This window comes from Phoxinus phoxinus (assembly GCF_949152265.1).
Source record: "Phoxinus phoxinus genome assembly, chromosome: 10".
Lineage (NCBI taxonomy): Eukaryota > Metazoa > Chordata > Actinopteri > Cypriniformes > Leuciscidae > Phoxinus > Phoxinus phoxinus.
In genome coordinates, this window is record NC_136885.1 from 1916382 (window position 1) to 1943318 (window position 26937).

Consider the following 26937-nt stretch of genomic DNA (forward strand, 5'->3'; position numbering starts at 1 on the left):
AATAAAGAAAAAAATAGAATCAGGATTTCGAATGCACCTTTTTAACCAATTAATTTTGAAAGTGTTGACCACATCTATAAAATCCAAAATCTCTAGACCTCCCTTTTCTTTAGGGTTAGAGAGAACATTCTTTTTAAGCCTATGAGACTTGTTCTTCCAAATGAAATCTAAAAAAGTCTTGTTGACTTGATTAGCAATTGAGTCCTTTACAAAAAGAGACAAGGAAGGGTAAACAAAGCGAGAAAGACCTTCTGCCTTGGAGAGTAATACTCTACCTAAGACGGACAGGTCTCTTTGTAGCCAGCAGTTGAATATTAATTTGGTTTTCTGTATCCTATTCGAGAAATTTAAATTCTGTCTAACTATAATATTTTTACATACATGTATACCTAAATATTTTACAATCTGTTCAACTGGAATGTTATCAACAGCAGAGTCACTACAACAATGAAGTGGCAACAGCTTACACTTGGATCGATTAAGCCTTAAACCAGACGCAGAAGAGAATTTCTCCACCAGTTCAAAGACAATGCTCAACTGGTCCTTGTTGTTCAAAAAAATGGTAGTGTCGTCTGCCAGCTGCGAGATCTTTATTTCTTTTCCAAAAATCTTTATTCCTCCAAAATGTACGTCCTTTACTAAGTGTATAGCTAGTAGTTCGGTTACTAAGATAAATAAAAAGGGAGAAATGTTGCACCCCTGCCTGACCCCCCTATTAATCTGAAATCGTGGAGAAGTATTTTGATTAATTATAACAGAACTATTTATATCTTTGTAGAACATGCTGACGATGTCGACGAAAGGGTTTCCAAAACCAAATGCCTTGATGGCTTGTATTAAAAAAGGGTGTTCGATTGTGTCGAACGCTTTGTAAAAATCAAGAAACAAAACGAAGGCGTCAGAATCAATATTGTCAGCATAGTCAAGCAAGTCTAAAACAAGTCTTATGTTATTGCTAATGTGGCGGTTTTTCATGAAACCCGTTTGAGTTTCTGCAATTATTGAATTTAAATCAGATTTTAATCTATTTGCATATACAGAGGCCAGAATTTTATAATCTATAGTTAATAATGTGATTGGACGCCAATTATCAATTAGGTGAGGGTCTTTACCAGGTTTCGGGATCAAGGAGATAATGCCTTGCTTCATTGTTGTGGTCATTTCCCCTTGATCAATACACTCCCTATACATGTGCATGAAAGGGAGTTGAATAAGCTCCTAGCCCATCTATCCCGGGAGATTTTCCTTTCTTCATAGAAAACAAAGCATTTTTAATCTCATTTAAAGAGAGATCAGCGTCACAAGATGCTTTATAATCTTCACTAATAATAGGGATACTGTGCTGAATTTTTTCAAAAAAACTTACACTTTCTTCTCTGTTAAAATTAGATTGATATAAATTACCATAAAACGAGCTAACAAATTTAGAAATGTGAGTAAGATCCTTAGAAAGGGTGCCATCAATGTAGAGCTCAGTTACAGAATTTCTTTTAGCATTCCTTTTTTCTAAAGCAAAAAAATAATTGGTGTTTTTTTCGCCCTCTTCCAGCCACTTAGCCCTTGATCTAATAAATGCCCCCTTTGCCATTTCTGTATATATTTGGTCTATCTGAATTTGGATGGCTTTTAGCTCAATTTCTTCTTCTGGGTTAATGTTTCCTTTTGACATTAATTGAGTTAATTTATTCATCAAGACATGTTCTGAATTATATTTTTCTTTCTTTATTTCCTTAGATCTTTTTATAGCCAATTGTCTAATTTTATACTTGAAGTACTCCCACTTTTTCTTATGTTCATTATTAATGTCAATCTCGAAGATCTCTTTCGCAAGAAGCTTAACAGAATCATTAAAGGAGACGTCACTCAAAAGAGTATTGTTAAACTTCCAATAACCTCTCATGCCCGATTGCGGGTCAATGGAGCCTAGTTTCAAAATAATTAATTTGTGGTCCGAAAGGGGTGCATAAACATGTTTAACCTCATTAACAAATTGAAGAGAAGAAGAAGAAACTAAAAATAAATCAATTCTCGACTTCAGAGTCAGACTTCTATTACTCCAGGTGAAATCTTGGATGTCTGGGTTAAAAAAACGCCAAGCATCAGTCAAGGATAGGTCTGAGCACAGAGAAGAGATTAAATCGCTTCCCTGGGAGGAGCGAGCCGCTCTAGGTGGGTATCTATCTTTTCTATTTCGTCAGGACATTCATTAAAATCCCCCGAAAGAATTATGAAGGCATTTATGTATTTTCCTTTTAAATCCCTTAGCTGGCCAGTAATGGTATTGAATAAGTTTTTGTTGTCAAAGTGTGAATTAAATCCATATACATTGCAAACTATGAAAACTATATTGTCCTGCTTAACTATTATTGTTATCCATCTTCCGTCACTAGAGGGCACAACTTCCAAAATATCCCCCTTGAAACCATGCACAAGGATTGAAACACCAGCAGAATGGTTAGAACCATGACTAAAGTGAGCAATATTACCCCATTGAGTTTTCCAGAACCCTGAATCAGAGTCACAAGAGTGTGTTTCCTGTAATAAAATCAAGTCAGCTTCAGACCTTTTACAAAATAAAAACAATGCTTTCCTTTTTGTTAAGTCCCGAATACCTCTCACATTTAAAGACAAGACGTTAAGACGTTTAAACAAAAAGTCCATAAAGGAACAGAGATATAGAACAGAAATTACCTGAAAGTGCTATTGAACGCAAAAAGTATGCAAAGACCTTACAAGAAGGTGATGATAACCTGCCTTAAGATAGCAAGAACCCTGTTGTACAAATAAATAGCCGTCAACTTAGAATGAAGAACGTTCGAGACGACTGCACTTATAGTAAATTAAACTAACATGAACTAATTTTAAGTCCAACAAGGAGACCTTGTATGAAAAAATATATATAAACAAAGTAAAAATCTGTTAAACGACAAGGTAGCCTGGCTACATACATTGTATTAAATCTCCAGAACAAAATAGACCATTGAAGTTATTTTCCACAAAAGCCACATGAACAGTGGGCTTATGTGTACCTTAATACCTTTGGTAAAAGAAGATGCTCAGCCAACGAGGCTATTCCGGACAGTCAATAACTTTTCCATTGATGACAGCCGAAGCACCACGGAATGAGGCCTTTTTCCCTTCATCACGCGCCTTCTTTATCAAAGGCCAGAGCTTCTCCCGAGCCGCTCTGTCCTCCGGAGAAAGAGCTTCGGTAATCCTGAGACGATTCTCTTGCAAATACTGAGAGTTTTTAGCTTCTTTCCAGACGGCATCACGAAGGCGACGCAAGGCAAACAAAACTATAGTTGATCTCGCAGCGCCGTCATCTCTCAGTTTCCCCACGCGATGGACGATGTCAATGCCTTGTTTCAAGTCTTCCCGAAGCTTTGGTGCCATTTTCCCAAGGATGTCGATTATCTTGCCTCTGATGTCTTCATCTCTTGACTCCCTTACGCCGTGTATCTTAAGCGACCACCTTCTGCTGTAGCGTTGACCCTCAGCAACAGCTACTCTCAGGTGCTTATTTTCTTCTTGGAGCTTTATATTGGCAACTTTCATTTCCTCCAGTGTTTGCTTGTGTTGTTGAACATCCAGAGACAGCTGTTTGACAGTTGTTGTCAGCTCCTCAACCGGTTTGGAAGTAGCTTCAGTAGTTATGCCTATAGCAGAGATTCTCCGGAGTGTTTTATCCTGCTTGCTGGTCATGGCTCGGAGTGCTTCATCCTGCTTGCTGGTCATGGCTCGGAGTGCTTCATCCTGCTTGCTGGTCATGGCTCGTATCGCCTCCATGAGTTCAGCATTAGCCGTCTCCCAGTTTCGCCCACCTGATTGAGATTCACGATTCCTTTTCTTGGCAGGCTTCTCTGGTGTCTCCACCGCCAAAATGGGAAATGAATCGGTGTCTGACAATGGCTCTGGGGTGGCTTCATACCAGCACATTTCGTCTCCACTCAAAGGATTCTGGGCTACCGACTCTTGAGACTGGTTATCTTCCATGTTTAGCGACACGTGTTGAGAAATCGTTAAATTTTGCTCTTTCTTTAACCAGTTCCTCTTTTTCTTTTTAGACTTGGGCATTCGTGGTAGCCTACAATTATTATGACTTGCTATATGTTTGGGTTTTTTTTCTCAAGGTTCTGTCATCAAATTATTTTTAAAAAATGGCAGTAATATCACAAACCCTTCGAAATTGCTCGCAGAGCGACAAGCACACGTCCTCCTACAACGCTGCCATCTTGGGAGCCCCCACACTCTGTCCTCGTCTTAATTACTGATGGGACGTCTGACTCGTTTCCGCAAATCTTGTTATCACAAGTGCAACAACTTAAAAGATTTGAACGACACGTTTAATTCATCTATCTGATATTGATTAAACTTGCTCATTTTATGGTCTTTTTAAAGAAACTGCTGCCCATTTATTTTGAGAATACATTCAGGGTTGATTTAAGTTCTTATATTTAACCCTACTTATGTGACCCAGATAGCAGACCAACATTGAATCTACATTGAATCAATGTTAATGCATTAACCAAAAGATCATTGAATCAATGTTTTAATTTAACATTGATTTTTCATCAGGTTTGCACCCTGAAATAATGTTATTTCAACGATGAAAAATCAATCAATATGGTCATAAAATCAATATTATTTCAACCATAATTAAATCGCTTATTTAACATTGAATCAACATAGAAACAATATAAAATCAATATTGCTTTATGTACAGCAATATTCTATGCTAGTTTGGCTTGTAATATGCTTGAATATTTTTGGACTATGACTCCTTTCAGACAGGGTTGCAATTAAATATGTTTTTTAATCAAAATGTCATTCAAAGTAAACTACATCCTTTAGTTTACAAGCAAATGTATTTATTTATGCCCCCAAAACTGAACAGGAAATATCACATTCAGAAAAAAGTGTAATTTCGTGGTGACAAAGACAAAAAACAGCGGAGGTCTACGGTAAGAAAGAATGAAACATTACTCTGATAAATAGTTCAAGTTCAATTTTATTTATGTAGCACATTTACAACAGACCAAAGTGCTTTACAGAAGAACAACATATAGTTGAACAAAGAAGAACAAAGATATAGTATGCATTAACAAATAAAACAAGATATAACATGCATTATATATATAAAAAAAGATATAACATGCATTATAAAATAAAACAAAAATAAGAGCAACATAACTAAGAGTTCTATAAAACAGGAGAACCAAAACAGAAATCAGAACTCAGATATAAATTAATAAAACCAACCAAAGAAAATAATCAATATACTAAATAAAATAGGTAGGTTTTTAAAAGAATTGAAAGTAGATAGAGAAGGGACAGCTCTAATAGGCAAATGCTAGGCAAATGCACTTACCTCTACGCTTGGGTAGAATACCATACCGTAATGAACTCAGGGGTTTCCACCACGAGCAATACCCCCAAGCCGTTCAGGGGCGTAACGGAGCCATTTTTGTACTGAAACAGAAAAAATAAACTCTGAGGCCTCCTTTTTCTCTGCTTTTGCTTGCTGTTGTAAGGCATCTAGACAAAACAAAATTAGAAAATATTTGTAAATGTGACTAATTATAAATTACAAATGTACTACAAAATTAAGTGAAACTTTAAATTTTATATAAAGTTTAAGTTAAAACACGCTGAATTCAAAATCAAGACTATTTAATGATTTTTAGACATTTCGCTTTAAAGCACCTGCAGACACACAGGAGGACTAAATGGAAAAGCAAGTTGAAGATTGAAATAGTTTGTGAAAAAAGTAAAGGAAGAGAAGTAGATCCCCTTTTGCAAATTATAAAGTCATATAAAGTCTAAAATATCTCAAAATGGTATAACAAAAGCTTTAACATTAAGAGGTCTTAAATTTTAGGCCTTAAAACATAATTAGCAGAATTCAATAGCCAATTTAATTTGATAAAAAAAACTGAAATTAAGACTTTTAATGACCCACTGGGGCCCTGACTTACCAAACATGCAACTCTTGACTTTAGTGTCTTTAAAAGCAGTTTTCCTTTTTTGCTCATTTTTTATTTTCTTTCCAGCCCAGTTCATCTGAGAGGCCAGCTCGTTAGTTACACTACAGGCCAGCATCCTCCTGATGCGTGCATCCACTGATGCTCCTCCCACTACAGCAAAACGGCCAACCTAGTAAGGTGTCAGGAAAATATTTGCATAGAACATGGATAGGTTACAAAAACAAAATTTCCTGTTAGAAAACATTTTTTTAAAATGTGCATGGTAGATATGTGTTGAATGAAAAAAACTTCCTTACCATCGCATGTCTGGCATCTTCACTTTGAAGAATCTGCTCAGCTGCTTCTAACTCAGTCAAGTCTTTAAGAGGGAGTGAAAGAGGTAGTGGAGAAGATATTGGCAGTTGCCGTCTCAGGAAACCCTGGACCTCTAGACGGAGGGATTTAACTTCAGACACTAGCTCTGCCAGTGTTTCTGCCATTTTAGACTTTGCAATGTCTTGAAAGGGAAAGCAGTTTTTTTTAAAAGCACAATATGTCAACAACTGCTATGATACACAGCCTTAATTTTTCATAACTCTTAGTAGTCAGTTTTTCTTAACTCCAGTACTCAGGCCCCCCACCCAGAATGTCGAATCAGGTGTTTTAATTAGTGAGATATCTAAAATATCTTTGTACCGTTGCAGTTTAATAAATAAAATACAAATTAAAATAATACTTTCTTCCCCTGTTAAATAAATAAACAGCATATATATAGGAACTTACTAAAGCCTCTTAAAGTTAATACAATCTTAGATTTTGTAAATGGATCCTGTTGCAAAAGACAGCATATGCTGGATAGGTATGTTTTGAAGCATGGGAGCTGGTTTGAGCTGGCCATGAGCTAGAGCTAGTTGCTTAGGACCAGCACTTTACCAGCCTAAACCAGCTCCCATGCTTCAAAACATACCTAGCCAGCATATGCTGTCTTTTGCAACAGGATCCGCTTACAAAATCTAAGATTGTATTAACTTTAAGAGGCTTTAAGATATACATTTAGTACACTACATTCCTTAATTACTTGCCTTTAATTATCTGCCTTGGATCAGGAGATTCCATTCTCTGACCTATAATTAAAAAACAAACAAAAAATAAAATGAATACGAATATTCAACACCTGTCGCAGGTACCAATTGACAAATTAATTCTTACCATATGTGAGCGGACTTGGGAAATGTCCCTCTGATGGGCCTACAATAAGGGAAAAATGATGAGGGAAAAACATAGGCATTAGGTTTTGAACCAAACATTGTAATTTTGGTAATACAAAAGTAATAAAACAGTCATATAAAAGTAACTAATCCATAATAGACAGATACAGGCAAAATGATCTCAAAAGTCTGTAGATGTTCTTTTTAACTTACCAAAGGCACTCTGGTTTTCATATAGTGGGTCTAAATACAACAACAAATAATGGTTCTACAATATGCTGCTTATGTATCTGCATTCAACACTGTTTTTGCAAATAGTTACCATTATACATACTATAGTAATCTCCTATGCTGTGTGAAGGTGCTGCTGAAAAGAAGCACAGAGTTGATAAAAATAACAATACCAGTACTTTTGTAAAAGCTGAACAATTACATTTCTTGTTAATCCCTGTAAAGCTACAATCTGTATTGTATAAAGCTCAATATTAATTAAGGCGAGTTGACTACAGTGCTACATACAATTTCTTCCATTTTGTTGCATCTCATTGAAGGGCCAGCAATCAACTTGCTCATCTGCTGAAAGGAGATATGTTAAGTGACACAAGGTATTTATTAGCAATATTGCTTAATATTTGTTTAGTCAAGACACATTTATATATAACACACGCACATTTAAAAACAACAGTGCTGTACAAGCAAAATAGCAGAAACCATATCAGGCATGCGATTGGGTTGAGACTTGGGATTGTGAGCGTATCGTTACACCCCTAGTAGTTCCACCCCTTATTCACATACAAAAAAGTCAGTGGCTAGCCATTTTCTAAAAAATTCAGGATGCTTACATATAATGTAGCACTCCACATCTTGGTAAAGGAGCCCAAAATGGGTTACTAAATAGATGGTGATCTATAATGTTTTACATAAAGACCATATGCACTTTTTATCTAATGTTATCTAACAAATAGAATCTTATTGTAAAGTGTTTTTAATACTACAATTTCCATATTTTTTAACAGTGATATACACTTTAATATATCTAAATTCAATCTAAATTAACCATGGATTTTCACTGGTATTGGTACCGAATACTGAAATTTTGGTACAGTGACAACACTAAGTAGTATACTATCCACTTTAGTAGTAGTACTCCTTTTAAATCAAGTTCATCGTTTTAGATATCAGTAATGTACCAGTGGGTAAAAGTTGATGAACACTGGGCTCATGGTGATGCACATCTTTCTCCAGGCTGAGGGCAGCTTTCACCTCAGAATGAAGAGGGCCACATTGGGCACCAGCAGCAGAGAGTCCCTGAACTAAGAGTCATCACAGTGAAAAATCACAAAATGCTATAATTAATTTATTCATTTAGTCAAGGCAGTCAAGATTTTTGCTTGACTATTTACTTTACTTGTTTTGCCTTAAAATAAACAAGCACAAATGGAAGTGTTATTTTAATGTACGCAGGACACATTAGTATGAAACAATCTCATCCTGAAGTTACAATAGGTAGCCTACTGTTTCTTAAGGATTTCCCCCTCCCACTGCTTGCACCAACAATTCCAGGTCCTGCTGTAGAGGAAGGAGTTAATTATTGGTGCCAACTAAAGCCTGGGACAGACACTGTATAGTAAATAGTCCCTGATTAACATCAGACTTGTTTAGAAGGAAAAACATAATATCATCATTAAAATGCTGAAAAAGTATTTATGATTTTTAGACTTGCTTGGCCACACATTACATTAAGTGTGGGTGATTTTTAGGGTTGTCCCCTAATAGTTGACTAGAAGTGGCTTAGCCGACCAAAATTGTATTAGTCGGTTAGTTACAGAAAAAAACCCTGCTTGTGGCGAAATCACGCAGCCTGTGAGTGACATATCGTTAATGACGGTTCTTTGTGGTAATGACAGTTTCGGGGCAAGAAATCCAAACGTTCGCCTATCATCCATACCTCAAATAAATATAAAGATATAAACATGCAATTAGTCAACCAATGGCTTAAATGAACGACTACTAGTTGACTAAAAAATAAATCTCTCTACTGCAGCTCTACTGATTTTATAAATACACGAGACACCCAGAATTTTCAATCAATCATGTTACACCATGGTGCAGCATTTTCAAACTTCCTATATTGCAGGGTAAGTGGATCTGAATATACAGACTACATAACCATAAATAAATAAATAAACAAACAGGAATCAGGATACCTGGTATCTCAATTCTTGGAGCGTGAGCAAACTTCTTCCTTTTAACCTCAGTGCCTTCCTCCTCTGAGTCAACATCCTGACTATATATAGGGTTTGGTCTGAAACAAAGAATCAGACAGCATGATGGGCAGAATCATAAATACAATTTGATCACTTTCTATATTATTTGTCCATTTAAATAACATTACTTCGACTTTCGTCTTTGTCGACCATCGAACTCCTCGTCTGACTGAATATCAGTTGTGTCACAGTTGTCTTTTATATATCTTTTCAGGCTTCTTTGGGCTTCGTCATAAGTATCTGAAAGCATTTAAAAGACACCCTTAAGATAAAGTTGGGGGGGGGGGGACCTTCAAACTGTACCCCTTTAATTCCTGCTTCTACTACTACTACTACTACTACTACAAGTACAGTTAGACCTACCTGAAAATAGTTTTTTTTATATTTATCTTTGTTTGGTATTTATGTTGGCTTGTTGAATGTATATAGGTCTATTGTTATATTGGAATAATTCTGTAGTGCTAGGGAACTGTGTCAACTTGTGTAAAAGTTGAATGAAAACAAAGATGAACAAAAATCGTATGGGTTTGGAATTAGATTTCATGGAAATGTAAAGTGCATCATAAATAAAATGTATTATTATTATTATTATTATTACATGCGGGTGAGCAATTAATGACAATTTTAGGTAAACTATCCTGCTGAAATTCTGCTTCAACAGTTGTTTACTTACCACGACTAATTAAATGTCTCACTGGCTCATACAAAATCCATCCGTCACCTGGCTGGAGGTAATTTTTAACTGCAGCATGAATTTTTGATCTCTCTTTGGTGGAGAATGGTGGCCATGATAATTTGTCACCATGAAGCCAGTTGTGGGGAACTATTTCAGTGCCACCATTTTTAAATTGAACAAGGCACCATTGCTGCTTGGTTTCCATTTTGATACCTTGAGAAAAGAAAGCAAAGATGGTAAATGGAAAAGATAAAATATAAGAATGTACTGTACTCGATGTACTGTATGGTTTGTTAAAATAAAAATGTCCATGATTGTAAATTTACCATATTAAATTTAACACTATAAAAGACAAAATAACAGGGTATTACCAACAGGAAAGCAACAGTAAACCTCTACCTCACTTCATATGAAGCATAGGCATTGCAATGAAGCCATGTTTATCAGGATAGAGGACACATTTATTTTGGATGTATGCCCGTCTGCTAACACCAAGATTGTCATGCATCTGCCAGACCTTGTAACACCCTATGAATGACGACATGCAGGGATATGAAAAGTATGACTCCTGATGTTTGAAATTTTGATACAGTACAAATATCTGTTCTTCCACCTTAACTATATTTTTAACAAGAGCAATTGCATCTCCGACCTGTATGCAGTTATCTCCTTCCTGTGTGGATAATGTAAATTTATATGTGGTAACTTTTTTGTATTGTTCAGCTAAGCTAAACTGAGGAGGCAATGGGCCATCAAAATGTAGGCTATGTAAAATGCACTCTTTGAATGGGACTGGGATGTGCACACATGGGATTTCAGATATTCTTTTTACAACTTGCTGCAATGGTAAATGTGGCTTACGTAACATATGCTTGACCTGTCCTAGATAATTCTCAAAAGGAAAACCAGACACATTATCCAGAGGCCCAAAACGCCTGTACTCATTTGCAAGGTGTATTACTTGGTGTATGGTGAACACAATTTCATTCCTGCCATAAAGCTCTCCAAAATGGTTCACAAAGGAGACAAGCATTTTATGAGACAAGTCAACCATGGCATCAGATGTGCCAGGAGAGAGAAGAAAACACATCCCAACGGAAAACAACATGAAATTATCATACAGCTCACTTGGAATGCTGTCTCTGAGTACAATGGGCCCTGTATACAACATGAATGAGCGAAGCTCAGTGGCTTTCCATCGATCAATCTCTGTCAGAGACCTGGGCTTACGGTTAAATTCGGCAGGTGTGTAGGAACGGAGCATCATAAGTTTTGTCGAAATTTCATTTATGCTTTGAGTAGATAATCGTGTGGCCAGTGAACGCCCTCTTGTCCATATATACAGTAGCTTCCTGGTGACACCTAAACAGCAAAGGTGCATATAGTCTAATGGGAACATTGAGACCATTTTTACAATGCCACTTAAAGGAGAAAGCTTCTGTCTTAAGTGATGTTCATCATCAAGCATTGCATCAAAGTCTTCATCAGTTCGTGGCTTTGAATTTGTTTCAGGGTATGTCATCTTGTTTTTCCACTCCCCTACTTGGCAGCATTTGTCACACCCAGCATAACCATTGTGAGCCTTAGTATTCTTGACAAATGCACGAGCAGGGGCATCACACACAAATGAAGAGACAATGACTTGAAACTTTCTACCGTTGTACATTATGCCATTAGTCAGCAAGTGTGTCAAATCTTTAACAAAAGTGCTTAAGTATTCAAACACACTTTTTGGCTTGCTAATTCCACAAAACAGACCAACAATAAACGGGGACATACTGTAATCACAATTGATTAAAGCTAGAATTGGCCAAAACTGAACCTTGGAGCTTCTAAAAAGAGGAAGCCCGTCAATATTGAATTGAAGCTTTAATGAATGCAAATTTGCTGGCAAGGTCAAACATTTCAAACGGGACAGCAGTCCCTTTGCCAAGCCAAAGTGGTAGTATTCTCCTCCCTCCATTTTGGTAGTAGGCACATCAACTTGACTCCTAAGGACTGTCCTTGCATCTTTTGGGATTTGGGGGTGAAAAACCCTCAGAATACTCAGAAGTGCTGTAAGTGAAACAAGTGACACAGAGAAAGTTGTGGCCCAATATCTCAAACTCCGTAAGAGAAAATCATCTGTTGGAGTACTATCATTGCCTTCAGTTTCGCAGTCATCTGACTCACTAGCTGCTGAATTGTGAAGACTGTCAACTAGAAATGAATCTAAACCAGTGCCAACCAGTGGTATTTCAACAAACTCATCAGAAACAGGACCAGCAAACTCATCAGAAACAGGACCAGCAAACTCATCAGAAACAGGACCAGCAAACTCATCAGAAACAGGACCAGCAAACTCATCAGAAACAGGACCAGCAAACTCATCAGAAACGGGACCAGCAAACTCATCAGAAACGGGACCAGCCAACTCTGAGTTATCACGTACATAACCAGACTCCTCGGCAACCAAAACAGACTGCTCGCTCACAATAGGATCTTCAACAACATCTTGTTTCTGTCGGACAGTCTCCTGAAACTCCCGCAAAATGTCAGACTCTGTTGACTGTACTATTCTTCTCAAGTGTCGCCTTTTAGACCAACGAGAGGACATTGTTCTGCAATGGTGCGTTGTTTAGTAAAAAAATGGCAGGCTTACTACAAAGAGAACCTGGAGTCTAGAAGAGAAATCAGCTTTGGAACACTGTAAGAGACAAAAAAAAGATCATTAAAAAAATACACATGACTGTTTTGAACACTTCGAAACAGTGAATCATTTTTTGAAGCAAATAGTTAAATTCAGACGGATGTATGACATCAAAGTACAGCAAGAGTGATTTAGCAGACGGGTCACGGGTGTACTGTACTTTCTGTACTTTGATGTCATACACTGATATGATTGATGACGTGTAGTGAAACCCCTGTATTACATCGTACAAACTGCATTTTCGGGACAAAAGTCCCCTGGTTATTTAAATACTTAACAAAATAAAAGTAATATAGGCCTACAAGCTTTAATATTGAGTAGTTTTAGAGCTGGGCGATATAAAGAAATATGTTGCTGATATAAATGATACAATGTTTTAGATTTAGCTAAATTATATTTATTAATTTACCCAGCAGATAAGTCAATGCTACTTTAAGTGAGCAATGATCATGACTGCATTAAATTACTAGCATTGCAATGAGAGATAGCCGATTAGGCTGAGATAGTAGACAATATTTTCCGAATGTCATGCAGGGCTCCGTAATTTTACATCATTAATTTATTTATGCTTCTTAATTTTTCCATTAGGATTGGTGAATAAAAACAAACTCGGGATTTTACACTAGATGATGATAATTCACTGTATTTCAGTAAGACACAGTTCCGAAAGTGACAAATAAGACAATAATAGGCTACCAAATAATACAAGCCCTGGCCATTGTTTTTTTTTTTTTTTGCGTACAATGGGAATTTAAAAACCTGCAGTGCTGAAAAGTGGAAAAAAAGTGACTAAAACAAATATTATTATGTCGATCTATAGCAAATATTATTATTTATGTCCTCAATTTAAGTATAAGTATAACTTCAATAAAAGTAGGTATAAAATATAGCTGCAAGCAGCCATTACGGGGCCAAGCGCAAAAGCAGACGACGAGATATGCCTACATGGCTGAAAGTGTGAGACAAACTGCAGCAAGGAGCAATTAAAGACATTTGAAGATGAATTTTGGCAAAATGGTTGAAAAATCACATACAATAACTAAAAATATGATTATCACTTTCGACCAATAGGTGGCGCAGTTACGAAACTGATGTGATGTGGTCAGAGTGAAGTGACAATGACACATACAAAGTTTTGGTGTCAATATGTCAAGGCATTGCAGATATAAAGCCTGAATAGTCATTTTGGCATCATGCCTCAACTTTGACACTGCGGTATACGAAAACGGTTTTGTCTATCGACACGAAATCCATAACTTTTACTCGGCACGGTCTGGAGATGACACGATCCGATTTTGGTGAAAATCGGACGTTCGGTCTAGGAGGAGTTCGAAAAAGTAGGTTTTAAAAGAAAATAAAGATGGCGGACAGGAAGTTTGGCTGACTATGGCAAAATTGGTATCTATGTTTTCAGCATAACCCAAGGAATCTATTGAGATCAGTGTCATTACTATAGGCAAATTTATTCAAAAGTTATTAGCATTTTTGGAAATTTCATTATAACTTTTGACCAAAAGGTGGCGCTGTCTCATACATTTTTGAGTACCTTTAGGGCGTTGTACTGATGACCCATACTGAGTTTCGCAACGATACGTTCATGCATTCATAAAATACAGCATTTTAGCACATAATTCAAAATGGCCGACAGCCAAAATGGCCGATATGGGAAAATTGTATATCAGTCAACTCAGTATGACGCCCTGAATCTAACGAGACCACTTTTGTGATTTTTGGACAAACCATTCAGAAGTTATAAGCAAAAACATAAATTCTTCATATCTCCGGACCAGTAGGTGGCGCTGCGCCGAAACGCAGCATGTAGCCTCAGGTCATGCTTGTGATGACATGTACCAAATTTGGTCTGAATCCGATAAAGCGTTGTGGAGATACGGCCTCACGTCTGTTTACGCAAGCGCTACGTAAAATTTATTTGCGCGGTATTCGAGAACGGTAATTCGAATCAACTTGAATTCCATAACTTTTGGTCGTCAAGGTCTGGAGATGATCTGGTTAATTTTTCGTGAAATTCGGAGCAACGGTCTAGGAGGAGTTCGAAAAAGTAGGTTTTTCGGAAAATTCAAAATGGCGGGAAAACTATTATGACGGAAAATGACGTCATAGGGTGCAGTCGAATCGTCATGAGCTCAGGAATCAGAGGAAAAAAGAATTTTGTTTCTAGCCCTTGTGGTTCAAAAGTTATTAGCATAAACATGAGTAAAACTTTGGACAGCTGGTGGCGCTAGAGGGAATGAGTTGGAGACTCCAAATTTACTATGGTGATAGTTCAGGCTGTCCTCTATCACTGTGCCAATTTTCATAAGTTTCCCGCAAACGGTTCTATAGGCTGCCATAGACGCCCAGTCGGAAGAAAAAGAAAAAGAAATATAGCTGCAAGCAGCAATCACCGGGGCCAAGCGCAAGCAAGACGACAAGACATGCCAAAGTGGCTGGGAGTGTGAGACCCACTGCAGCAAGGAGCAATTAAAGACATTTGAAGATGAATTTTGGCAAAATGGTTGAAAAATCACATACAATAACTAAAAATATGATTATCACTTTCGACCAATAGGTGGCGCAGTTACGAAACTGATGTGATGTGGTCAGAGTGAAGTGACAATGACACATACAAAGTTTGGTGTCAATATGTCAAGGCATTGCAGATATAAAGCCTGAATAGTCATTTTGGCATCATGCCTCAACTTTGCCACTGCGGTATACGAAAACGGTTTTGTCTATCGACACGAAATCCATAACTTTTACTCGGCACAGTCTGGAGATGACACGATCCGATTTTGGTGAAAATCGGACGTTCGGTCTAGGAGGAGTTCGAAAAAGTAGGTTTTAAAAGAAAATAAAGATGGCGGACAGGAAGTTTGGCTGACTATGGCAAAATTGGTATCTATGTTTTCAGCATGACCCAAGGAATCTATTGAGATCAGTGTCATTACTATAGGCAAATTTATTCAAAAGTTATTAGCATTTTTGGAAATTTCATTATAACTTTTGACCAAAAGGTGGCGCTGTCTCATAATCTTTTGAGTACCTTTAGGGCTTTGTACTGATGACCCATACTGAGTTTCGTAACGATACGTTCATGCGTTCATAAAATACAGCATTTTAGCACATAATTCAAAATGGCCGACAGCCAAAATGGCCGATATGGAAAAATTGGATATCAGTCAACTCAACATGACGCCCTGAATCTATCGAGACCACTTTTGTGATTTTTGGACAAACCGTTCAGAAGTTATAAGCAAAAATAGCCTTTTTTCATATCTCCAGACCAGTAGGTGGCGCTGCGCCGAAACGCAGCATGTAGCCTCAAGTCATGCTTGTGATGACATGTAGGAAGTTTGGTTTGAATACGATTAAGCGATGCGGAGATACAGCCTTATGTCTGTTTTCGCAAGCGCTACGTAAAATTTGTTTGCGCGTTTATCGAAAACGGTTTGACGAATCAACTTGAATTCCATAACTTTTTGTCCCCACAGCCTGAAGATGATCTGGTGCAATTTTGGTGCAAATCGGACAAACCGTCTAGGACGAGTTCGCAAAAGAAGGTTTTTTGGACAATTCAAAATGGCGGCCATATTTTTATGACGGAAAATGACGTCATAGGGTCCAGTCGAATCGTCGTGAGCTCAGGAATCAGAGGAAAAAATAATTTTGTTGATAGGCCTTACGGTTTAAAAGTTATTAGCATAATATAAGTGAAACTTTGGACAGGTGGTGGCGCTAGAGGGAATGAGTTAGAGACACCAAAATTGGTGCAATTACTGTTGGGAATGTCCTCTATCAGAATGTCAAACCGGAACAACTTTCCCGCATACGCTTCTATGGGCTGCCATAGACGCCCAGTCGGAAGAAGCAGAATAATAATAATAATAATAATAATAAGAACCGGAACGAAAACAATAGGTGCCTCCGCACTTTCAGTGCTTGGCCCCTAAAAAGAAAAAGAAGAAATATAGCTGCAAGCAGCAATCACCGGGGCCAAGCGCAAGCAAGACGACAAGACATGCCAAAGTGGCTGGGAGTGTGAGACCCACTGCAGCAAGGAGCAATTAAAGACATTTGAAGATGAATTTTGGCAAAATGGTTGAAAAATCACATACAATAACTAAAAATATGATTATCACTTTCGACCAATAGGTGGCGCAGTTACGAAACTGATGTGATGTGGTCAGAGTGAAGTGACAATGACACATACAAAGTTTGGTGTCAATATGTCAAGGCATTGCAGATATAAAGCCTGAATAGTCATTTTGGCATCATGCCTCAACTTTGCCACTGTGGTATACGAAAACGGTTTTGTCTATCGACACGAAATCCATAACTTTTACTCGGCACAGTCTGGAGATGACACGATCCGATTTTGGTGAAAATCGGACGTTCGGTCTAGGAGGAGTTTGAAAAAGTAGGTTTTAAAAGAAAATAAAGATGGCGGACAGGAACTTTGATTGACTATGGCAAAATTGGTATCTATGTTTTCAGCATAACCCAAGGAATCTATTGAGATCAGTGTCATTACTATAGGCAAATTTATTCAAAAGTTATTAGCATTTTTGGAAATTTCATTATAACTTTTGACCAAAAGGTGGCGCTGTCTCATAAATTTTTGAGTACTTTTAGGGCGTTGTACTGATGACCCATACTGAGTTTCGTAACGATACGTTCATGCGTTCATAAAATACAGCATTTTAGCACATAATTCAAAATGGCCGACAGCCAAAATGGCCGATATGGGAAAATTGGATATCAGTCGACTCAGCACGATGCCCTGAATCTAACGAGACCACTTTTGTGATTTTTGGACAAACCGTTCAGAAGTTATAAGCAAAAATATAAATTCTTCATATCTCCGGACCAGTAGGTGGCGCTGCGCCGAAACGCAGCATGTAGCCTCAGGTCATGCTTGTGATGACATGTACCAAATTTGGTCTGAATCCGATAAAGCGTTGTGGAGATACGGCCTTACGTCTGTTTTTGCAAGCGCTACGTAAAATTTATTTGCGCGGTATTCGAGAACGGTAATTCGAATCAACTTGAATTCCATAACTTTTTGTCGTCATGGTCTGGAGTTGATCTGGTTCAATTTTCGTGAAATTCGGAGCAACGGCCTAGGAGGAGTTCGAAAATGTAGGTTTTTCGGAAAATTCAAAATGGCGGGAAAATTATTATGACGGAAAATGACGTCATAGTGTGCAGTCGAATCGTTATGAGCTCAGGAATCAGAGGAAAAAAGAATTTTGTTTCTAGCCCTTGTGGTTCAAAAGTTATTAGCATAAACATGAGTGAAACTTTGGACAGCTGGTGGCGCTAGAGGGAATGAGTTGGAGACTCCAAATTTGCTATGGTGATAGTTCAGGCTGTCTTCTATCACTGTGCCAATTTTCATAAGTTTCCCGCAAACGGTTCTATAGGCTGCCATAGACGCCCAGTCGGAAAAAGAAAAAAAAGAAGAAGAAATATAGCTGCAAGCAGCAATCACCGGGGCCAAGCGCAAGCAAGACGACAAGACATGCCAAAGTGGCTGGAAGTGAGAGACCAACTGCAGCAAGGAGCAATTGAAGACATTTAAAGATGAATTTTGGCAAAATGGTTGAAAAATCACACACAATAACTAAAAATATGATTATCACTTTCGACCAATAGGTGGCGCAGTTACGAAACTGATGTGATGTGGTCAGAGTGAAGTGACAATGACACTTACAAAGTTTGGTGTCAATATGTCAAGGCATTGCATATATTAAAGCCTGAATAGTCATTTTGGCATCATGCCTCAACTTTGCCAATGCGGTATATGAAAACGGTTTCGTCTATCGACACGAAATCCATAACTTTTACTCGGCATGGTCTGGAGATGACACGATCCGATTTTGGTGAAAATCGGACGTTCGGTCTAGGAGGAGTTCGAAAAAGTAGGTTTTAAAAGAAAATAAATATGGCGGACCGGAAGTTTGGCTGACTATGGCAAAATTGGTATCTATGTTTTCAGCATAACCCAAGGAATCTATTGAGATCAGTGTCATTACTATAGGCAAATTTATTCAAAAGTTATTAGCATTTTTGGAAATTTCATTATAACTTTTGACCAAAAGGTGGCGCTGTCTCATAAATTTTTGAGTACCTTTAGGGCGTTGTACTGATGACTCATACTGAGTTTCGTAACGATTCGTTCATGCGTTCATAAAATACAGCATTTTAGCACATAATTCAAAATGGCCGACAGCCAAAATGGCCGATATGGAAAAATTGGATATCAGTCAACTCAACACGACGCCCTGAATCTAACGAGACCACTTTTGTGATTTTTGGACAAACCGTTCAGAAGTTATAATCAAAAACATAAATTATTCATATCTCCGGGCCAGTAGGTGGCGCTGCGCCGAAACGCAGCATGTAGCCTCAAGTCATGCTTGTGATGACATGTACCAAATTTGGTCTGAATCTGATAAAGCGTTGTGGAGATACGGCCTTACGTCTGTTTTCGCAAGCGCTACGTAAAATGTATTTGCGCGGTATTTGAGAACGGTAATTCGAATCAACTTGAATTCCATAACTTTTGGTCGTCAAGGTCTGGAGATGATCTGGTTCAATTTTCGTGAAATTCGGAGCAACGGCCTAGGAGGAGTTCGAAAAAGTAGTTTTTTCGGAAAATTCAAAATGGCGGGAAAACTATTATGACGGAAAATGACGTCATAGGGTGCAGTCGAATCGTCATGAGCTCAGGAATCAGAGGAAAAAAGAATTTTGTTTCTAGCCCTTGTGGTTCAAAAATTATTAGCATAAACATGAGTGAAACTTTGGACAGCTGGTGGCGCTAGAGGGAATGAGTTGGAGACTCCAAATTTGCTATGGTGATAGTTCAGGCTGTCCTCTATCACTGTGCCAATTTGTATAAGTTTCCCGCAAACGGTTCTATAGGCTGCCATAGACGCCCAGTCGGAAGAAAAAGAAAAAGAAAAAGAAAACAAGCAGCAATCACCGGGGCCAAGCGCAAGCAAGACGACAAGACATGCCAAAGTGGCTGGGAGTGTGAGACCCACTGCAGCAAGGAGCAATTGAAGACATTTAAAGATGAATTTTGGCACAATGGTTGATACATTAACTAAAAATATGATTATCACTTTCGACCAATAGGTGGCGCAGTTACGAAACTGATGTGATAATGTCAGAGTGAAGTGACAATGACACATACAAAGTTTGGTGTCGATCTGTCAAGGCATTGCAGATATAAAGCCTGAATAGTCATTTTGGCATCATGCCTCAACTTTGCCACTGCGGTATACAAAAACGGTTTTGTCTATCGACACGAAATCCATAACTTTTACTCGGCACGGTCTGGAGATGACACGATCCGATTTTGGTGAAAATCGGACGTTCGGTCTAGGAGGAGTTCGAAAAAGTAGGTTTTAAAAGAAAATAAAGATGGCGGACAGGAAGTTTGGCTGACTATGGCAAAATTGGTATCTATGATTTCAGCATAACCCAAGGAATCTATTGAGATCAGTGTCATTACTATAGGCAAATTTATTCAAAAGTTATTAGCATTTTTGGAAATTTCATTATAACTTTTGACCAAAAGGTGGCGCTGTCTCATAATCTTTTGAGTACCTTTAGGGCTTTGTACTGATGACCCATACTGAGTTTCGTAACGATACGTTCATGCGTTCATAAAATACAGCATTTTAGCACATAATTCAAAATGGCCGACAGCCAAAATGGCCGATATGGAAAAATTGGATATCAGTCAACTCAACATGACGCCCTGAATCTAACGAGACCACTTTTGTGATTTTTGGACAAACCGTTCAGAAGTTATAAGCAAAAATAGCCTTTTTTCATATCTCCAGACCAGTAGGTGGCGCTGCGCCGAAACGCAGCATGTAGCCTCAAGTCATGCTTGTGATGACATGTAGGAAGTTTGGTTTGAATACGATTAAGCGATGCGGAGATACAGCCTTATGTCTGTTTTTGCAAGCGCTACGTAAAATTTGTTTGCGCGTTTATCGAAAACGGTTTGACGAATCAACTTGAATTCCATAACTTTTTGTCCCCACAGCCTGAAGATGATCTGGTGCAATTTTGGTGCAAATCGGACAAACCGTCTAGGACGAGTTCGCAAAAGAAGGTTTTTTGGACAATTCAAAATGGCGGCCATATTTTTATGACGGAAAATGACGTCATAGGATGAAATCGAATCGTCATGAGCTCAGGAATCAGAGGAAAAAATTATTTTGTTGATAGGCCTTACGGTTTAAAAGTTATTAGCATAATATAAGTGAAACTTTGGACAGGTGGTGGCGCTAGAGGGAATGAGTTAGAGACACCAAAATTGGTGCAATTACTGTTGGGACTGTCCTCTATCAGAATGTCAAACCGGAACAACTTTCCCGGAAACGGTTCTATGGGCTGCCATAGACGCCCAGTCGGAAGAAGCAGAATAATAATAATAAATATAGCTGCAAGCAGCAATCACCGGGGCCAAGCGCAAGCAAGACGACAAGACATGCCAAAGTGGCTGGGAGTGTGAGACCCACTGCAGCAAGGAGCAATTAAAGACATTTGAAGATGAATTTTGGCAAAATGGTTGAAAAATCACATACAATAACTAAAAATATGATTATCACTTTCGACCAATAGGTGGCGCAGTTACGAAACTGATGTGATGTGGTCAGAGTGAAGTGACAATGACACATACAAAGTTTGGTGTCAATATGTCAAGGCATTGCAGATATAAAGCCTGAATAGTCATTTTGGCATCATGCCTCAACTTTGCCACTGCGGTATACGAAAACGGTTTTGTCTATCGACACGAAATCCATAACTTTTACTCGGCACAGTCTGGAGATGACACGATCCGATTTTGGTGAAAATCGGACGTTCGGTCTAGGAGGAGTTCGAAAAAGTAGGTTTTAAAAGAAAATAAAGATGGCGGACAGGAACTTTGATTGACTATGGCAAAATTGGTATCTATGTTTTCAGCATAACCCAAGGAATCTATTGAGATCAGTGTCATTACTATAGGCAAATTTATTCAAAAGTTATTCGCATTTTTGGAAATTTCATTATAACTTTTGACCAAAAGGTGGCGCTGTCTCATACATTTTTGAGTACTTTTAGGGCGTTGTACTGATGACCCATACTGAGTTTCGTAACGATACGTTCATGCGTTCATAAAATACAGCATTTTAGCACATAATTCAAAATGGCCGACAGCCAAAATGGCCGATATGGGAAAATTGGATATCAGTCGACTCAGCACGATGCCCTGAATCTAACGAGACCACTTTTGTGATTTTTGGACAAACCGTTCAGAAGTTATAAGCAAAAATATAAATTCTTCATATCTCCGGACCAGTAGGTGGCGCTGCGCCGAAACGCAGCATGTAGCCTCAGGTCATGCTTGTGATGACATGTACCAAATTTGGTCTGAATCCGATAAAGCGTTGTGGAGATACGGCCTTACGTCTGTTTTCGCAAGCGCTACGTAAAATTTATTTGCGCGGTATTCGAGAACGGTAATTCGAATCAACTTGAATTCCATAACTTTTTGTCGGCATGGTCTGTAGATGATCTGATTCAATTTTCATGGAAATTGGAGCAACGGCCTAGGAGGAGTTCGAAAAAGTAGCTTTTTCGGAAAATTCAAAATGGCGGAAAACTTTTCATGGCGCAAAATGACGTCATTGGGTGCAATCGAATCGTCACGAGGTCAGGAATCAGAGGAAAAAAGAATTTTGTTTCTAGCCCTTGTGGTTCAAAAGTTATTAGAATAAACATGAGTGAAACTTTGGACAGTTGGTGGCGCTAGAGGGAATGACTTAGACACACCAAAATTGGTGTATTTAATGTTGGGACTGTCCTCTATCCGAATGTCAAACCATTACAACTTTCCCGCGATCGGTTCTATGGGCTGCCATAGACTCCCAGAGCGGAAGAAGAAGAAGAATTATTTTTGGTACGGGAACAGATACAATAGGTGCCCGCACCTTCAGTGCTTGGCCCCTAAATAATAAGGGAACCTTTTTGCCATTTATAGTGCCACCTATGGTCCGATCTGCATGAAACTCGGCACGCTTGTTCACCATGTCATGACACATATGCTCAGCGATTTTCGTGATGTTCTGAGTTTTTGTTTAGGATTTATAGGCTTTTGACTGTATTTTGCCCCGCCCATTTTCCAAATGACCCTGTTATAGCCAACCAAATGCAAAAATTCTACTTTTTTTCAAAAACTATTGATCGAGAGAGTCCAGAGAAATGTCCTAGACTGGTTTGGCTCCGGTCGGGCGAAAAACCAGGGACTAGTTCGCAAAAGTAGGTTTTGGACAAAATTCGACATAGCAGAAATTTTTTCTGGCCTAAATCGAAATCGGAGATGGCCATTTTGTCCGCCTTGAGCCAAGGATTCCAACGATTTGGGGCACTTGATCCTGGGACAAACGGTCTAAGAGCTATGATCAATTTTGAACTTTTGGTTGCTGTAGCGCCACCTATGGGCCATTCGGGGTCATACTCTGATAGGTTGTCCCCAAATTGAGGCCTACCATCTGGCCAGGTTTCACGTCTCTAGGCCTTACGGTTTGGCCTGCACGATGCGTTTTACGAATCCTTAATTACAATAGGGTTTCAGCATTTCATGCTTGAACCCCTAATAAGATTGAAGGCTTTTTGCCAGTTACAGCGCCACCTATGGTCCGATCTCCATGAAACTCTGCATGCTTCCTCACCATGTTCTGACACATATGCTCATCAATTTTGGTGAAGTTCTGAATTTTCATATGGGATTTATAGGCTTTTTAGTGTATTTTGCCACGCCCCTTTTCTAAATGACCCTGTTACAGCCACCCAAATGCAAAAGTTCAACTTTTTTTTCGATATTTATTGATCTAGAGAGTCCAGAGAAATGTCCTAGACTGGTTTGGTTCCGATCTGGTGAAAAACCTAGGACTAGTTTGCAAAAGTAGGTTTCGGACAAAATTCGACATAGCAGAACATTTTTCTGGCCTAAATCGAAATTGGAGATAGCCATTTTGTCCGCCTTGAGCCAGGGATCACAGTGGTGTGAGACACTTGAGTCTAGGACAAACGGACTCTAGGAGTTATGGGCGATGTAGTACTTTTGCACTAAATCTGTAGCTGTAGCACAACGTAAAATTTGTTTGCGCGGTATTTGAGAACGGTTTGACGAATCAACACGAATTCCATAACTTTTTGTCGGTACAGTGTGGAGATGATACGATTCGATTTTGGTGAAAATCGGACAAACGGTCTAGGAGGAGTTCGACAAAGTAGGTTTTGACTGAAAATCAAGATGGCGGACAGGAAGTTCGGCCAAATATGGCAAACTTGGTATCTATGTTCTCAGCGTGACCCAGCGAATCTATTGAGACCAGTGGCATTTCAATAGGCAGATGTATTCAAAGGTTATTAGCCTTTTTGGAAATGTTGTTATAACTTTTGACCACAAGGTGGCGCTGTTTCGAAACTTCTCACGCTCCTTCAGGGCATCGTGCTGATGACCCATACCATGTTTCGTAACAATCCATTCATGCGTTCTTAAAATACAGCATTTTAGCACAAAATTCAAAATGGCCGACAGCCAAAATGGCCGACATGGTAAAATTGGATATCAGTCGACTCAGCATGTTGGCCTGAATCTAACGAGACCAATTTGATGATTTTTGGGCAAACTGTTCAGAAGTTATAAGCAAAAATAGCCATTTTTCATATCTCCGGACCAGTAGGTGGCGCTGCGCCGAAACGCAGCATGTAGCCTCAAGTCATGCTTGTGATGACATGTGGCAAATTTGGTCTGAATCCAACAAAGCGTTGCGGAGATACAGCCTTACGTCTGTTTTCGCAAGCGCTACGTAAAATTTGTTTGTGGGTTTTTTCGAAAATTGCTAAGCGAATCAACTTGAATTCCATAACTTTTTGTCGGCATGGTCTGTAGATGATCTGATTCAATTTTCATGGAAATTGGAGCAACGGCCTAGGAGGAGTTCGAAAAAGTAGCTTTTTCGGAAAATTCAAAATGGCGGAAAACTTTTCATGGCGCAAAATGACGTCATTGGGTGCAATCGAATCGTCACGAGGTCAGGAATCAGAGGAAAAAAGAATTTTGTTTCTAGCCCTTGTGGTTCAAAAGTTATTAGAATAAACATGAGTGAAACTTTGGACAGTTGGTGGCGCTAGAGGGAATGACTTAGACACACCAAAATTGGTGTATTTAATGTTGGGACTGTCCTCTATCCGAATGTCAAACCATTACAACTTTCCCGCGATCGGTTCTATGGGCTGCCATAGACTCCCAGAGCGGAAGAAGAAGAAGAATTATTTTTGGTACGGGAACAGATACAATAGGTGCCCGCACCTTCAGTGCTTGGCCCCTAATAATAATAATAATAAGAACCGGAACGAAAACAATAGGTGCCTCCGCACTTTCAGTGCTTGGCCCCTAATAAGAACGGGAACAGATACAATAGGTGCCCGCACCTTCAGTGCTTGGCCCCTAATAAGTAACTATTTGAAGTAGGCTACTGTTAGGCTATAGGCCTATTGCACAGATTTACAGCTGTGTTTTTTTTAATAGTTAGGCTATAGCTAATGCCAGTGTTAATATTTGAAACTATTTTTTAACAGGTAAACAACAAGGAAACATGAGTTTGCCATTAAACATTTTATTTGGCAAAAAATGCAAGCATTGGAGAACAAATCTCGTTAAAAAAATCAGCTGCTTGCGCTCGGGTTTGTCCAATGTCTTTCCTTTAATACCGCGATTTATCATAATTTGCGTAAAATACCGAGTTTGAGCTGATCCACCGACCCTGATGGAAATATGAAGAAGCCAAGTGTAGCTAAAACAGCTCTATTAGGTAGGCCTACACTGAGGTGCCACCAAGCATTCGTTTTTAAACAATAACTTTGTCTATTCTGTGTCTTAACAATAAAACATTAGTCAATAGATCTTAACTACCATGGTAAACCGATAATAAGATTAACATAGTTAACATTTAATATTTCAAATCATTCACAAAAATAGTAAATTCATGCCCATAAAGAATGCGCATGCTCAGGCTTGAATCGTCTAGGCCAATAAGATTGCTGTATAATAAGCCAATTAAATTGGGGGTGGGCGGAGCAACCCGTGTCACCCCGCCCCATAGTCCAGACTGCACTCTGGGCTACGCCGTGCGCGCGCTACGCGGTTTGGAGCACAGTCTGATTCAGGGAGATTGTAACTAATTTGCGGGCATCAGTCTGGCATAACTAGTCGATCACGAGTGGCCCAACAGGTAGATCTATAGATAAACTCATCTTTCAGGCATTTGACCGACCGGGTTGACACTTCAGCGTGAGAAATCGATGGTGTGGCGTGTGAAACCAACCAAATGCGTGTCTCACGGCCAACTTGGCAGCTCTGCAATTACTTTTGTAAATTATATTTGACCAGATTATAGGGACGTCTCGTCTTTGACCCTATTACAGCTGTTTTTTCTATATATTTTGACCCCTTTTTGGAAGTCGTGGAAACGCTATCATCATGGATTTTAAAAGAAATAACGTTAGCTAGCTATGGAATAACGTTAACGTTACAACATTTATATTTTTGCCGTCGTCTCACGTGCCCAACTATATGAACTCTCGATCGCTTCTAATTGCGCCTTTTTTGACTTAAGGGTTAGTTCGCCCTAAAATGAAAATTAACAATTTACCCACTGTTTGGTTTTATTCAATATATTATTAGGGAAAATCCGGGCCGTTGGTTTGTTCACGGCGCGCGTTCATGTGACTAATAAATCTAACATATTGCAGTTCATTCTGACTCACCCAGGAAAAGCAAACAAGTTGTAAGAAATATAGATACATAAACATGCAAAATGAAATTGAGATTTAAGATTAACTTACCTAAAAACCACTCTGTCGTTGCCCGAATGCTTCGTCTGTCTGTCTGATTTTCGCGCTTGAAATCTGTTATGTCGTGTAGAAATCTGTTATGCCGTGCTTTGATCTGATTGGCGGTTGGCAACCAATGTTAAGATTGTCTTGGCAACCAGTGGAGAAATTTAAGCTGACCAAAAATCAACATTGATTCAATGTTTGTCTTTTCAACACTGAAAAA

At 38.7% G+C, this 26937-nt stretch overlaps 2 protein-coding genes across 3 annotated transcripts; both read right to left on the bottom strand.

The window, feature by feature from the left end:
* Positions 1–5017: 5017 nt before the first annotated feature.
* Positions 5018–6820, bottom strand: LOC307005402 (uncharacterized protein). Its single transcript, XM_079625528.1, has 3 exons — positions 6284–6820; positions 5979–6156; positions 5018–5538 (listed from the first exon to the last, which is right to left on the bottom strand). Exons 1-3 carry the CDS (start codon positions 6464–6466, stop codon positions 5408–5410), a joined length of 492 nt encoding a protein of 163 aa, XP_079481654.1. The 5' UTR covers positions 6467–6820; the 3' UTR covers positions 5018–5407.
* Positions 6821–6957: 137 nt separating this feature from the next.
* Positions 6958–26810, bottom strand: LOC307005401 (uncharacterized protein). 2 transcript variants are annotated; one of them, XM_079625527.1, is made up of 8 exons: positions 26724–26755; positions 12759–12803; positions 10115–10330; positions 9570–9681; positions 9382–9479; positions 8365–8487; positions 7176–7747; positions 6958–7090 (listed from the first exon to the last, which is right to left on the bottom strand). In XM_079625527.1, exons 3-7 carry the CDS (start codon positions 10320–10322, stop codon positions 7686–7688), a joined length of 603 nt encoding a protein of 200 aa, XP_079481653.1. In that variant the 5' UTR covers positions 10323–10330; positions 12759–12803; positions 26724–26755; the 3' UTR covers positions 6958–7090; positions 7176–7685. The 2 variants fall into 2 exon arrangements, with proteins under 2 accessions (XP_079481653.1, XP_079481652.1); XM_079625526.1 differs by having other exon boundaries at positions 10115–12803; positions 26724–26810.
* Between the last annotated feature and the right edge of the window lie 127 nt (positions 26811–26937).

Coding starts and splice junctions, on each gene's coding strand:
- LOC307005402 (XM_079625528.1), bottom strand. CDS start 6,466: ATGGCAGAAACACTGGCAGAGCTAGTGTCTGAAGTTAAATCCCTCCGT. Junction 6,157..6,283: donor AAGATGCCAGACATGCGATG/GTAAGGAAGTTT, acceptor ACACCTTACTAG/GTTGGCCGTTTTGCTGTAGT. Junction 5,539..5,978: donor AGTCAAGAGTTGCATGTTTG/GTAAGTCAGGGC, acceptor TGTTTTGTCTAG/ATGCCTTACAACAGCAAGCA.
- LOC307005401 (XM_079625526.1), bottom strand. CDS start 10,322: ATGGAAACCAAGCAGCAATGGTGCCTTGTTCAATTTAAAAATGGTGGC. Junction 9,682..10,114: donor GAGACATTTAATTAGTCGTG/GTAAGTAAACAA, acceptor AAATGCTTTCAG/ATACTTATGACGAAGCCCAA. Junction 7,748..8,364: donor TCATCAACTTTTACCCACTG/GTACATTACTGA, acceptor TCCTTTCAGCAG/ATGAGCAAGTTGATTGCTGG.